The sequence below is a fragment of the Bactrocera latifrons genome, unplaced genomic scaffold (genome assembly GCF_001853355.1).
Source record: "Bactrocera latifrons isolate USDA-ARS-PBARC rearing strain unplaced genomic scaffold, ASM185335v1 scaffold_62, whole genome shotgun sequence".
Lineage (NCBI taxonomy): Eukaryota > Metazoa > Arthropoda > Insecta > Diptera > Tephritidae > Bactrocera > Bactrocera latifrons.
In genome coordinates, this window is record NW_017537290.1 from 766,924 (window position 1) to 781,853 (window position 14,930).

The window sequence follows — 14,930 nt, forward strand, 5'->3', positions numbered from 1 at the left end:
AATTTTATGAACAATTGAAAATTCAATAAAAATACCGCAAAAATGCCGCAAGACTTTTTTGACAACCTAATATCTATTGCATAAAATTTTAAGCCTCCGCTGTCAAATTGAACAAATATATAACCACTTTRTAACCAAAACTCAAATTTTGTTTCAATACGAGTTTCCATTATATCGTTTTTCCTTCGCCTGCAAACTTATGAAAAGTGATGTTACGTTATTTTGCATCATGGGTGACGATATATTCATAAWAAACAAGAAGTTTTTATTTTTCTTGGTTCAAATATTCACGTTTCGTGCGAACTCTTCAGAAGGTCTACAGAACTCGTTAAATTAAAAAAAAAAAAGTATTCAAATATGCGCTCGTAAAACAAAAATTTAATAAAATTACAAAGTGTTTCAAATACAGTTCGCAAACGCGACACTTTGTACCAGCTTGCATTGCAAACTTTCCGGTTTTTGTTATCACTCTCATGCAGAACTAAGCAATGTTCTAAGTACATACAAGTATGTATGTATGTATGAGTATAAGTAGAACTTGATTATTTTACACCTTTGGTAGCTCTGTATTGCTTTTCACTCAAAACGGTTGTCAAAAAACAATTATTTTAAATATGTTTATTGAAAAAAGTAAAAGATAATAATAAGAATACTTTTCACACACCTTCCAAAGGTTGATTACGGAATTCGATTTGAAATCCGTTCGAACAAATTGCGCGCGCTTGACTAACCAAATAAATAGCACACGCACCGCTAGTGTTGGCGATCATACGATACACTGTACTTGCATGAAAGCGACTGTTGCTGCTAAGGTCCCCATACCGCTTTGAAATTGGAAATATTCATACGAAACTCTCCATAAAAATATATATGTACATACATATATATGAGCGCTTGTACATAGGTATTTGTGTAAGTTTGCATGTGTTGCAGCTTGTTATTATTAWTGTATTGGTCAGCTCTTTCCAATTCCAAAACGGAATTTAAACACTAGGGCACATACATACATATTTACACTCACGCACTCATACATACACATGTACATATATAAGTTTATATATGCTTGTATGCTTGTATGCTTTACTCTACTCACGCTGAATTCAATGCAAATGTSTGGTCACAAAGCCAAAGTGACGACCACTTAATACACGAGTACGTGCTCATGCAAAAGGGAAAACAAGAATGTCAACAAAAGTCCAAGTTGCTCTCAATTCGATAGCCATATGCGTCCCAAATTTACCATAAGCAACCATACATCATCCATACATACAATGCATGCATACACATGAGTACACACAAGTAGATACATACATATGTGCGGATGTGATATATACTCAGACAAAAGCTACAAATACAACAAAAGGTCTGTCTGTATGAAGCGACTTGCTTGTTGACTTGCCGGTCCAAGTTCAACAACTCAAAGAGCAGCATGTCAACGAGCGCATCGTTCCTATGAGAGAGTAACACAAATCGACTGGCAAAAGCTACCTGCTGGATGGTGATCGTCATTAAAAATAATGTAGTCGACAGCACGTTTGAGAGTTGGTCCGGAAAGCTTATACTTTAGCAACCAGARCCGCTGTAAAGAGTATAGTGAGTTCGGTGAGGTATAGAACAGCTGCCCAATCAAAACTTTGGTTTTGTAATTTCATTGAATGTCTCTACTCAATCGTTGCATTTGCTCTTAAATATGTGTTCAAGTTTGTACAAGTTTTTGGAGAAAATAAGGCACACACAATGTTTAAAAATTAAAGCTTTTTGCTTTATTGCACAGTGGCACATTTCATAGAAAAACTGTAATATTTTTTTGTTCTCTATGAAATAATTTTCTTTAAAATATGTAATCAGTGTATAAACAACAAAGAGAAAGAGTAGGAAAACGCAGAAACCTGAATATTTAATCGCTGGCCATCCCTTTGCGTAATAAGTACTGTGATACCACATTGACTCACACCTCCGAGCTCGCCAAGGTATCTCCTGCAACAGCATAATCTCAAGTACAGCSTCTACCAATAGGGATAATGTGATTTTGACAGCTCGTGGTTTGTCTGTGTGCTCAGTTCAGCGTTTGGAAAGTGTCCAAGCATTTTATTCAAATTTACATTCTCTGGTGATTATTGTAAGAGTTCTTCCCCGAAAACACGGTCCGACCAGATAACACCCATTTATGGCTTAACAAACAAAATTGGCACTATTGAAGTGAGTCAAATCCTCGTATGGTTCAGGAAACGCAATTGCATCCCCCAAAATTTACAGTTTTTCTTTCGAACTTTAGCAGGAAATGTCGTCAAGTTAAAAGCGAGACGATCTCTATATCCAAAAAGACGGTGTGCCTCTTTTACGTCTAAAATGGAAATATTGCGTACAAAGTTTGGCGGCTCTTTAATTTCGATAAATGGCACCCTAGGGGTATGTTTAATCAAAGGTTTACGAAAATCAGCCAGCAACGCTCAGGGAGCCCGAAGACAACAATGAGTGTACTGTAGCCGAAACTCCTCTCGAAATGCTGCACCGGGTCATCGAAAACGGGGGAGATATGCAAACGGAACCATCGTGGTCACGGCATAACAAAATAAAATTGAACTCTTTTGAACCAAATGGTGGTTCTTGGTTATTGATTAGCGCTTGTCGATAYCATTCCTGAGTTCTATCTTACTAGCCTGATTACTCCCCAGTCATGAGTGGAGAATGAAGGATTGCAGTATMGCAAGATCTCTTTTATTTCTTCAAGGGTTGAGCTGGGAACCAGATACTGGTCTGGTCTCTCTTCCTTCCAAACTTCACCCACTCTGCCTACTGCCATATAATAGATGAATACCGACCGTTCTTGCACACACCTATGTATGCAATTAACTAAATAATTTCGTGATTGCAACTTCTGTTCTTGACTAAAAATTCAGACTCGTACAAACCTGCAATTGCGTCGTCCGCTCTGTACTGTCGTGCCCCTCAGATTCTTGCTCAATCTGCCTGTTACTAAAGTATCCTAATATCTTAATAAATACACGACACAATTTTAATTTGCCGTAATTTTGAAACAACTAGTTATGACTCAGTTCCAGACAAAAGTGGGGTTAGGTAGATTTCCTTTTATATAGGTAGTCGAAATTTCTTTCGTATTTTGTCAGTAGATGTTGTTGCAGTCGTATATCTCCAGTGCTACCAATCACATTGTATCRTACCATATAGTGCCAGAAAGGTGAGATTTTAAGCTTCACTTAACTAAAAATTAAATACGCAGAAGTTGAAAAAAAGTTACAGTTGTTCAAAAATGAAAATAATGAAGAAATTAAATGAAAGAACGCCACACAAAAAATTTGTGAAGTTTACGGAGACGACACTACATCAATTCGTGTAGCTCAGCAATGGTTCACCCGCTTTCGTTCTGRAAATTTCGATGTGAAAGAAACATCTCGCTCTGGTCCACCTATCGTTGAAGAAGTCGATGGAAATTATGAAAAAGATTGACCAGGACTGCCACAYAAGCAGCCATGATATCGCTAAGRAACTTAACATTCATTATCAAACGGTTTTGAACCATTTAAAAAAGCCTGGCTACAAAAAWAGCTCGATKTTTGATACCATATGAATTGTCTGTCAAAAAGTGGATCAAATACGACGGTGAAGCTCAACAAATGGTCGCAAAACCAGGATTAACGCCTCGAAATGGTATGCTGAGTGYTTGGTGGGATTGGAAAAAAATCATCCACTATGAACTGCTCCAGCCTGGTCGAATGATTGATTCTACATTTTACTGTTAACAAGATTAAGATTGAAGGAAGCAATCGAAAAAAACGGCCAGAACTGATCAACAGAAAGGGCTCCGTCGTCCAYCAGGACAACGCTAGATCACACGCATTTTTGATTACTCGGMAAAAACTGGGAGAGCTTGGCTGGGAAGTTTTGAAGCTTCCCCCATATAGCCCTGGCCTTTTCGCGAGAAACTAGAAAAGCTTTACACTGATGGAATTCAATATCGTGCGGACATTTGAATATAAAAAATTTGTTATCGATGGAGCCCACACAATTTGGTGATCACTCAAAAAAAAACGGCTCGTAGGATTGCTCGGGAGAAATGTTCTTCGAAACACGTCTATGAAATCGTGACAGTTGATGAAACGTTGATTTGCGCGTTTGTGACCGAAAGTACAGAGAAAGCGCTCGTCAGATCGATTGGATTATTTTTATCTTTGTAAATTTCCGTGAAAGATAATCTATTAGGTCAACGTTTTTAGACACCTGAAGAGACGATTGATGAGTTCAGAATACATGTTTTGTTTGATACTTCAACAGAGTGACGAAAGTGCTTCGRAAATTGGTTGAAACGCAAGCAAATGAATTTAGATCTTAATGGAGAMTATTTTTAAAAACAATAAAATGATTTTCGATGACTAAAATTTGTTTTTGTTCTCTAACCCCGAAATATAAAAGGCAAYCTAGGTCCCTTCTTACCATCGTAGGTGAAAATAGTTCATAAAATGACACGCAATACTGTATTTCCCCCTATTAAATTAAAAAATTTTTAATGATATTTTATAAACTCGAATATTATCGGCTCATCCTAACAGTAATAAATTTAGGATTACTTAACTTCAGTAATTCCGTCTACAAATTCACGAGCAACACGTTAACTATCAACTACCCACTTAAATTGCACAACAATGCAACCAAAATATAAAATGCTTAGAAAGTAAGTCTGCACAAGAGAGAAATAAATAACCGGCACTRGAAAGACAGGCAACGCAATCCAGAACACCGAGACTATAAACCAGTCAAGCACTCATAATTCACTTGGGAAAAATTACCAACGCATAATTACACATTTAACACATATACATTTTCATATGTGCTTATTATTAATATTCGCGTAATTAGAAAAAAAATTGCAAATATATATGTATGTATGTCGGCGATCCAATCAATTTCAATGCCAATGTCACGTTACGTATACGCCATGACAAGCTCTTGCTTATGTGAAACTTTAACATTTCACTAATTACAAGTTTTGTAAACTTACTGCTATTTTATTTTCACCTGAAAAAATATGAAAAAATGTAGAACCGCCACGCGAACCCAACCGGCAGTTTGATACTAACGCTTACAAGCAATGTTTATAGGTCGCCAGAGGTGAGTTATGCATGTAGTGATGACTAAACTCAGTAATTCTCAAACTGTAGCAATGTGCAACTCAAAAAACGAATATACGAAATGCGCTCAGCATATAGCGTAGTAATGTTCATAAATATTTTGAACCCCTGCAAAAGGTAATGACAGTCAAATCACATACACTTTTAACTCCTACGCTATGTAAATTTGTATAAACTAATTTGAAGACTAGACGGCGCATGCGTTAAAATGAAGAATACAGCTGATTACTTCACGGACCCAGTAGCAGCAGCATAAATATCAAGCAGTGAAAATATACTTAGAGAAAGCGCATATGAGCTTATCGACAAAGGTTTGCAAAATATTGTAAAAAAATTAAATCTAAGCAATGTCAAAATAACAAGAGTTGATAATTTTCGATTTCCTACCAATGAAGAATAACTAACAGTAAAYTTAAAATGTAATTTTTTTGCAATTACTCACTTATTGTAGTATATTTTAATAAAAAATTCTATTCGCGGTGCGGGCACATTCATTATTAAAATGTTTTATTTTCAAACTTTTCATTAACTCATGCCATATATCGATTATAAAAAACTTGTTAGTGCAAAAAAAATTTAACAAAAATTACAGATAAAAATGGTAATGGTATTTTTGAAGCTAAAATTATATTGGAAGTCTTTCTTGGGATAGTTTTCTGTTAAATAATTAATAACAGTTAGAGTTAAACAATTTTCAAATGCTCCACCAAAAGATCTCGTACGATTTCTTCGTAAACGTAGCCTTTCACAAGGTTTTTTTTGTTTTTCAAGCTTAACATTCAATGAAAAAAAATCATAAATCGGAAAACTTAGTTTTGTTGGAAATTTAATAAGTAGTAAAACCGGTAGGAGAGAGTATGAAAAAGGCAATATCGTTAAGGGGGAAATAGAGTTTTGATTTTTTTGATTTTTATTTTTTATAAATATTTTTGTTTTAAAATCTGAAGATGATTCTGTCTAAATTTCAAGTCGATTGGAGCAAAATGGACCGTGTACACTATATTTCAAAACTTTAAAGCGTTCTCCCACAAATCACGTTTTCAAAACTGATGCCCCTCATAACTTCAAATATTTATAATATTCAAAATAACTGTCTGCAATACTGAATTGTGGTCGCTAAACGGATAACAATCTAGTTATACGAATCTTATGTCTATTTGTCATTTCGATCATTTCTTACTAACAAAAACTATTATCAGTGGTTGCTCTGCGCCTTCTACATCCGCTGATCAATACAAGATCAATCCAGCTTCAAATCTGCAAGAACAATAAGCATATATATAGAAGATATAAGATTTTACGCTTGGTTCTAGTTACCTTAGTGTTTTTGTTTCTTTGTTTTTATTATTATGCCAAAAAATAGCTCCCATGCAGTAAACAACAATTGTTTAAACATCATCATTATAAATTTAATATTTATTTATAATTTAAATATCTGTATCTAGTATCAAAAATTCTTGTTATCAAAAGTATGGATATGCAAAAATTAAATTTAACAGTTATTTTTAATTACGAGTATCAATTATAAAATATTAATTTTTTACCACTAAATGAATTCAGCAAACCGCTGTTTGAGTATTCAAACAATATAATCTCGCAATATTCTATCCATTTAACTACACAAATATATTACAGCAGATACAACACCAGTTGCAACTCAAAATAAATACGAACGTCCAATCAACTTTTCCCTCTGTTCCTTTTCAACATTTCTTCCAATGCATCAAACGCTTCCATATATACATCGTAAAGTGTAAAAATTACACTAGCTTGTAGAGATAAACGTATTAATCGTGGCACCATGCCTTTATAGAGTGCTAATACTCCCTCGTTACGAGATATTTTCAAGATGCAATCGAATATATTTTTATATTTAGAGGCTTCCAAGCCCTGCATGCGTGTTTTTAATGTATCAACTGGAGTATTGGCAAGCACAGCGGTRCCGCCGGCCATAAATCCCACCATAGCTATCATCCATTTAGGCGGTTTCCGAGTTGGGTCATCACCTTTATAGAAATTTTTAAATGTTTCCATTATAGGGAATCGTATTGCGTGATTGGAACACTGTCGGAGCAACGTCGGCGTAAGACCCATGTAAATGCCATGAAAACCTGTTTAAATGAGAATTAAAATATTAAGAAAATAACAAATATACATACATATATACATATKTGCAATAAATAGAATGATTCAACAATGTGATACAAATGATAAAAAAGGAAGAAGGGAGGAGTGGCTAAGGGACCAAAGAAAAACGTAAAGGATTACATTTTGATTGATAATCTAATATCCATTGTAACTCAAAAYGAAACTGTTCATTCCAAGTTTCCAAAATTTGGCATTGATTATAGGCCAAAGCAACGGTACAATCTCGAATAAATTGTTCAGATCAGATCAGWMCTAGATCAGATTAAAATCCAGCCCTAGTAGGGAAAGCTTTTATATATGGTGAGTTATCTTCGCTAAATGTGGCATGAATTATTGTCTTTACAAAGGTAAAATATCTAATAAAAATAGTTCCGATCGGACTACTATAGCATACAACTGATATACAAACTGGCCGATCAAATTAAATTCTTATTTGTAATGTGGTTTTTGTTACAGCCGCAGAAAGTATTCCTGACCTAATTTGAAAGAATGCTTACAGTTTGACAGTTCTTGGCCAGATAAAAATCAGTATCCGTTCCRGTTACGTAGACCTGAGTAGCGCGTAAATGGTCTTATATAGAATCGTTAGTTATGAAGGGTATTATTGCTTCGGTTGAACCTAAGTTCACGTTTCTTATTGTTTTACGCTTAAATTTGCTACAGTTATTACGAGTAAATCAACCATTAACGGGATAAGATAAAAAGTTAATATAAATGAAGGATGATATATTTGCACATATGTATGTATGTACGTACCTTCTGTTTTTACAATGAGACGAGCAGCATGAAACATTCCACGAAATTTTGGCTTCTCACTACGTCGATCATTTATAAGTTTGACTTTCAAAGTTTCCATTGGTGTTGTCACAAGTATGGATTCCACTATTCCGGAACCCAAACCACATAAGAAGCTATTAAATGTTGAGAGCGATTTCTTTTCGTCAACAAGATGTGACTTGAAAAATTCAAAGGATCCAAAGCTACAAGAAAGACATAAATTGTCTTTATATACACATATATACATATATTGCATGAATTTCACCTACTGTTTGCTTACCATACGGCAGTTTTTGGCATGCTTCCATAAAGCAATGTGCTCATTCCACGGTATAGCCCGAAAATACCATATTGTTTTGTGGTTTTCCTAAAGCAATCTATCACCCCACTATATTTCTTTTTGTCACCTGGTTTGAAAAGACTTCKTGCTTATAAACATATTTAAGTTCCGTGAATTCCTTGGTTATGTTCTGTATACCTCTTTCATCTAATTGCAGTTGTGTTTTTATGTATTCTGTAGGAAATGTWATAAGTACGTCAGTACCACCAGCCATGCCGCCGCATAAAACACTTTTCCATCCTTTATCACCCATTGAAATTTATAATAAATTCACTTATTTTTGAWGTTGTCGAATTTTTTTACTATACTTCATTTCATAATTTAATTATATAATTTTAGGAGTGTAATAGTGACAATCCATTGGACTATTTATAACATTATATTTATTATCACAGTAGAGTTTTACTATTATCTAATATAAAAACAACTATGAGCTTTTAAGCAACGTAAACAAAACACAGCTGATTTGCTTTTGTTATTGATGGTAGCTAATCAAGAATAGGGTGTAATTTACAGCCATGAACAAAAGTATTGCATGACTTTATATTAWTAAACAAAATTATATATTTAAAAAGCCTAAATTATAAAGAACACTGGTGCCGCGGGCTCCAAATAATTGTTTTTAAAATCGATATAAATCGGTGAAGAAAATCGATTTCGTTTAATTCAATTATCTTATTCAAACTTATTACCATTGTAGAAACATACTAGTAACAAAAGAATCATATGGTCGTCAACAGCTGAGATCACTTGATCGAAATAGTTGATATTTCGGCACAGAGATTTAAATAAAAGGATTAAAAATAGTAAGAGGTTGCAGTATAGGCGAGTTACCGATATATTTTGGGTATTCATTAGGTTCCCCCGGAGGCCTTTAATTTAAACAAAAATAGATATATTCTTCAAATATTTTTAATAAAATAGAAAATATCTACTATATCCATCTAAGAACACGTCATCATTTTTTAACCAAGGAGCACATCTGCCAAATTTCATTAGTTAACGGACGAACAGATAGACACTCACTCGGAATTGAACTCGTCTCTTCAGGGTATAGTCATTGAAATGTTTGAAAACATGTTACCTATTTACGAATACAATAAATTCTAAAATGAGTAATCTTTTTCCCATTACCTTCGTTTTTTTTTTATTTTCATTAAGATAAAAATTTCTTCTTTTCTTCTTTTAATAAAATTTATTTTAATGCAAAAATTTACTCACGTTTTACTATCGTAAGTTTTGTGCTTAAATGCTTAGCAGTAATACAATTTCTGAATTCAAATATAAATACATTAAAATGTATTAGCAAAAAAAATAGTTAACATTCTTTAAATGCTTAACGGTACAATAATTGGTAATTGTTATTCAATAACAAACTCATAATTTAGTTGCAGTTATGCATTAGAAAAATTAAAAACTTTCAGTCCAAAAAAAATTGGAATACACAAAAACCAAAAATATATCTTGATGTATGCATACGTTGTCATACAAAGTGCAAAATATTACGCATGATATTTAGTATTTCAATTCTTAATTATCGCAAGATGTGGCATTATTAATTTAACTATTTGTTGCTATGGTCTTTGTACAATGGATTTATACAGCCTTGTACAATCTGACGGATTTGACGCCGTTAATAGTAAGGGTCTATGGAAAGAAGAAGCAAACATTAGTTTTATTGGTTAAAATTATATTCATTAAAGATTTAGCAAAACTTACAGTCACCAGTTCGGAGTCGGTGAATTCACGTATAATGGTTGAMGGTTTGTCACCCTTCTGTTCCTGCACCAGTTTGTTGCCCTCCAAAGTGATAACGCTCTTCACTTTACGACCATCCAGTGTCTCTTCATCGAATTCCTCGCCCAGCTTGAAGTTGATCGACGATGTCTTGAAGGTTGAGGTAGTGGTGAAAGTGTAGGTCTCACCATCCTTTTTCAACTCAACGGTGGGACTGACGCTATTGCCCATTTTACGCATAACCATACCGACACCTGTAATATATGACAAAAAGTGAAATTAATTCGCGATATTTATGTAAATTTTCAATTTGTATTGATTACAATTYAAGGTGAAGGTGTTGGCATATTAAAATACTACATTGTGGTTGCGGCAAAATTTATGTAGATCAATTTCACTACTTTACTTTGCATATGATGGGAGTACTTGCGTGCATATGTAACTATGTGCATTCAAAGAAATTTGATAGTAGTGTTAATTGATATACAACGCATTGAAAAATATAATAAATTTAATGAATGAAGCCTACATATTGTTATACAATAATAAAATTAACCCAAAATTGGCTGCGTTAAAGTTCAAAGCGATCAAATCAAATTCAATTATACGTAATCAGCACGAATAAACGCATAAAACTACAAAAACCACTTTAGAGAAAAGGGCGAGTGTCAGGCTCATGCATACATTTTAAGTATACTTATATGCGYACATTATATATGTATTTACTCGTTACATACACGTGCATATGCACATTGTCCCACAGTATCAAGCATACATATGTGCACTTGTTGCACTAAACGAGAAATAATTGAGTGAAAATGGCGCGGAATTTCCATTTCAATTGAAATATGCATTCACATACATATATATATGTATGTGATTTCGATATGTATGTAGATATCTTCAAATTAAGATGCTTAAGACCTTATTTAGGATGCATTAATACGAATTTATAAATATGTAGAAGCATTCTATGGGTTGCTCCCTTTTTATACCCTGAACAGGWTACAATAATAAAATTTTTATATGGAAACTTTTTTATTTGTGAAGGGTATTTTAGCTTCGAAGTTAACATTTTATCTTATTTAATATATCATTGGTCGAAGAAAATTATAAAAAAAAAACATATTTTGAACTTCAAATTTTTAATTTTTAAAAAAGCYCCGCCCTTTAGTAAGGGGCACGTCACGAATCACAACCACTTCGATATAGCAGTGACAATGGTTATGATTGCAATATTCATATGAGCAGTTTTTAATTAAACAGATCAGTGGCAATATCATTTTATGGACGTTTTCTTAAGTAAACGCATTAATAAGTTGAAAATTCCATAAASTAACAGGTAAAGTAAAAAAAAAGCAGGCATAATAGGAACTCTTAATTTAATTGTACCATATGATCCCGCAACTTAAAACTGCAATTTATTGTAAATGCCCCTGCATAAAAACTCAAGAAATGCATACAGTTCTTCATATGCATACGTGCTAGCAGGCAGATAATTCATAAAATATGTAAATTAAATTGAACTCGCTTGACATAAGATACTGCCATACCATACGCCACCATAGTGTGTACATTGAACGAACATACATATGTATGTATGCACTTACATATATAGCTTAACTGGGGGCTTGGCATGCACTTGACGAAATATTTCTCAGATTAAATTGTAGATATTTAAGGATAAGTATATAAATAGGTATATATGTAGATAAAAAATACAAAAAAATAGCAAGCTCAAAATTTTTTGTTTGCATTTGTATAGTATTATAAAGACTCATCTCGTGAAATTAGTTTGACTATATGTCCAAATAAAAAAAATAGGAGTTTCATTACATTGTACTTTACGTTAGTAAAAGATAATCTTGGGAAGTGTGATAAATGCGAGCGAGCTAGTTTTAAAACTATATAGTATGTACATATATCACAGTATAGATCGAAGTCGAAAAGTCAATTGAATATAGGTGATAATAGTCTAGTACCAATGCTTTAAATCAACACTGTGCATTAGAAAGCAATACACTTATATTTATTATGCATATTTAAGTGCATAAATTAACGCAAATTTATGTATACTTCAGTGGGAACATCTGAACGTTGCTCGGCCGGCTGTGTCATTATATTGCTGATAAGACTCTCGCTTTCGCACCATAAAAAACAAATGTTCAATAATAAAATATATATATAATAAAAAAATATATATATAGTATATACATACATATATTCATTGCAAATATACACTTTGCCTAAAATATAAATAAATATATTTAATAATAGACAGTGTAAAAAGATATGTAGTATACATTGTTATTACCGAACAATTTGCTGACTTTGGTGGTCACACTATTACTAATAAAAACAAAAGCCTTTGCATACAATTTCGGCAACTATATATGCATGTATATTTAAATAAGCACTTAACACTTCAAATTCACTAAATGTTTTTAAATACATCTCATGCAAAATGCCATACAAATTGCAAAGGTAATTAAACAAATACTGTTTTTTTATTAATTTTAAACTTATACTGAGTAAAGCTTCGATGTACGTAGCTTCCATAAATGCCTCTTATTTGGTAAAGATATATTCACATATTTTCATAATGTCATTGATCACGCAATACAAATACCTACTAGGGGAATTTATGGCTTCAGATAATTGCTTTTAAAAAAATATTTATCGCTTAAATGTTATTAAAGATACATATTTACAAATATCCATATAATTTTACATTTCTGAATGCAAAAACTAAATTCTGACACAGCGTATGTGCATGAGGTGGTCATAAGAACTTGCAAACTGATACCACACAATTATTACTTCAGCACTTGAGCTTGAGTATTGGTATAGGTGTGGCGCATTTACTTTGATAAATGTAGATTACCCTTTCRGTATATTTTGAAAAGTATATATTGTAATGTACTACTAATATATTTCTCTGTCAAACTATTTTGTTTTAAATTAATACTTTTCAGCTTCAAACTTTCATAATACATTGTTATATTTACCAATTTATTTTATACTAAAAAAAAAGTAATAGTTAAGCTGTTTGGTAATTAAGGAAATACAAAATGTGTATAAAGAAAAAGTGTTATCTTCATAAGTGTACAAACAAACATATGTACATATGTATTTATATATATTTCTGGTTGTATATAAATTGTTATCCATTTCATTTAACGCATGTATTTTTATCTCCCATTCATATAACTTTAAGTTCGAAGTTCAACTTTCCTTTTACTATACATACATATGTATGTATGTATGCACGCTTGCACTTTGTACTTCTGCCGCCGGYACCAACAAATAAATGCAGAAAACAACACATATCAATTGCATACTTTTTGTTGTCGCAAAAGAGCTGAATCGTAATCTTCTTTGGATTTTTTTTTTTCTTTTCACTACCGCAAATTTATGTACCGGCATTTTTGACAGTATTTAGCAGAAACCTTAAAACCGGTTTAGTTATGCGCGAAATAGAAGCTGGCTTTTGGCTGTACCCATAGAGCTTAAGAAAATKATGCTGAGTTTTTAGCAGACCAAGAGAAATGTGGAATGCAAAAAAAAAATCGATTTTCTTTTTACAGCAATGCGTTAAATTTTACTGTAGGCCACTTGTGTTTATATGTGTATACGCAAAATTCCTTCTTATGWACAACTCCTGAAAATCACGCCATCGGTGCCATATTAACCACCACTATATAGACATGTCCGTTGTGCATTCTTAGCTTATTTTCATATATACATACATATGTACATATGAATCATTACAAAATATTGAGTTTTTAAATATATATACATATGTACGTACATATGTTGATTTATTAAATTGTGTAAGCGAGCATTTCTCAACGGGCATTGCTCCGATTTTAACGGTATAAACAACACCATTAATATATGAAACTTACCCAACTCCTTCATGTACTCATCAAAGTTTTCACTCTTTTCCAATTTGTATTTCTTTCCTTCCCAAACGGCCATTTTTGGAGATTTTATAAAGTTTTACTTTAAAAACTTGAAAAAAAATCTAAAACAACTGGAGCACCACACAATATCTGTGGACGACACTTAATGACAGATGTCGGCGCAATTGGAGCTCCGCTTTTATATCAGACAGCAGCAGAGAACGCGAGGCAGTTTGTTGTTGTAKATTCTCGACAGCAGCGGCTGAATGCCGGCAAATGCCAATTTAAACAACAACAGCAGCAATTGCGGCGACATTGATAATTATAGCGTTGCCACCAAGCGCAAATTTTACAAAAATATTATATGGTTCATTTCAACGCAAAACTGTTATTTTTTTGGTTGAAATAAGAAAATTAACTAAAACATGGTTGCTTCATAGACGAAATATATTAAAAAGTGTTGATGTKATGACTAATAATTTTAAATATAAATTAATTTTTTAATACATATAAATACATAAATACTCGTGTACATACATTTTGTATATAAAATTTAATACTCTAATATATACATACATAATTACATACGTTTTTGTGTCAATAGTCTGTAATAATTTCGCTGAATCGTATTTTTATATCACAAATAATAATAAATTTCTTATAAWATTTTAGTAATAATAAAAATCCATATACTCATGCATATACAGATAAGTAAACGGACACATACATACATATGTATATATTTATGTATATACAATTTATGCGCGCCGCCAGTACATGAATGAATAATACAAGAATGAGAATTGGACAATGCCAAATTATTATTGAAAAGGTTCATATATACAAAGGTAGATATAGTAGACAGAACATCGCTTT

The 14,930-nt window shown here is 32.7% G+C and overlaps 3 protein-coding genes across 3 annotated transcripts in view; all 3 read right to left on the minus strand.

The window, feature by feature from the left end:
* LOC108975184 (putative tricarboxylate transport protein, mitochondrial) overlaps nucleotides 1-807 on the minus strand; it is a 15,263-nt gene extending 14,456 nt beyond the window's left edge. The window contains exon 1 of the mRNA XM_018943520.1: nucleotides 665-807. The gene's annotated coding sequence lies outside the window, so the exon portion shown is untranslated. The remainder of the gene's footprint in view (nucleotides 1-664) is intronic.
* Nucleotides 808-6,605: 5,798 nt separating this feature from the next.
* On the minus strand, nucleotides 6,606-9,848 carry LOC108975177 (tricarboxylate transport protein, mitochondrial-like). Its single transcript, XM_018943506.1, has 4 exons — nucleotides 8,551-9,848; nucleotides 8,353-8,479; nucleotides 8,052-8,275; nucleotides 6,606-7,258 (listed from the first exon to the last, which is right to left on the minus strand). Exons 1-4 carry the CDS (start codon nucleotides 8,663-8,665, stop codon nucleotides 6,828-6,830), a joined length of 897 nt encoding a protein of 298 aa, XP_018799051.1. The 5' UTR covers nucleotides 8,666-9,848; the 3' UTR covers nucleotides 6,606-6,827.
* Nucleotides 9,849-9,987: 139 nt separating this feature from the next.
* Nucleotides 9,988-14,237, minus strand: LOC108975178 (probable fatty acid-binding protein). The gene is made up of 3 exons (XM_018943508.1): nucleotides 14,058-14,237; nucleotides 10,132-10,403; nucleotides 9,988-10,059 (listed from the first exon to the last, which is right to left on the minus strand). The coding sequence occupies exons 1-3, from the start codon at nucleotides 14,128-14,130 to the stop codon at nucleotides 10,009-10,011; spliced, it is 396 nt and encodes a 131-aa protein (XP_018799053.1). The 5' UTR covers nucleotides 14,131-14,237; the 3' UTR covers nucleotides 9,988-10,008.
* Nucleotides 14,238-14,930: the final 693 nt, after the last annotated feature.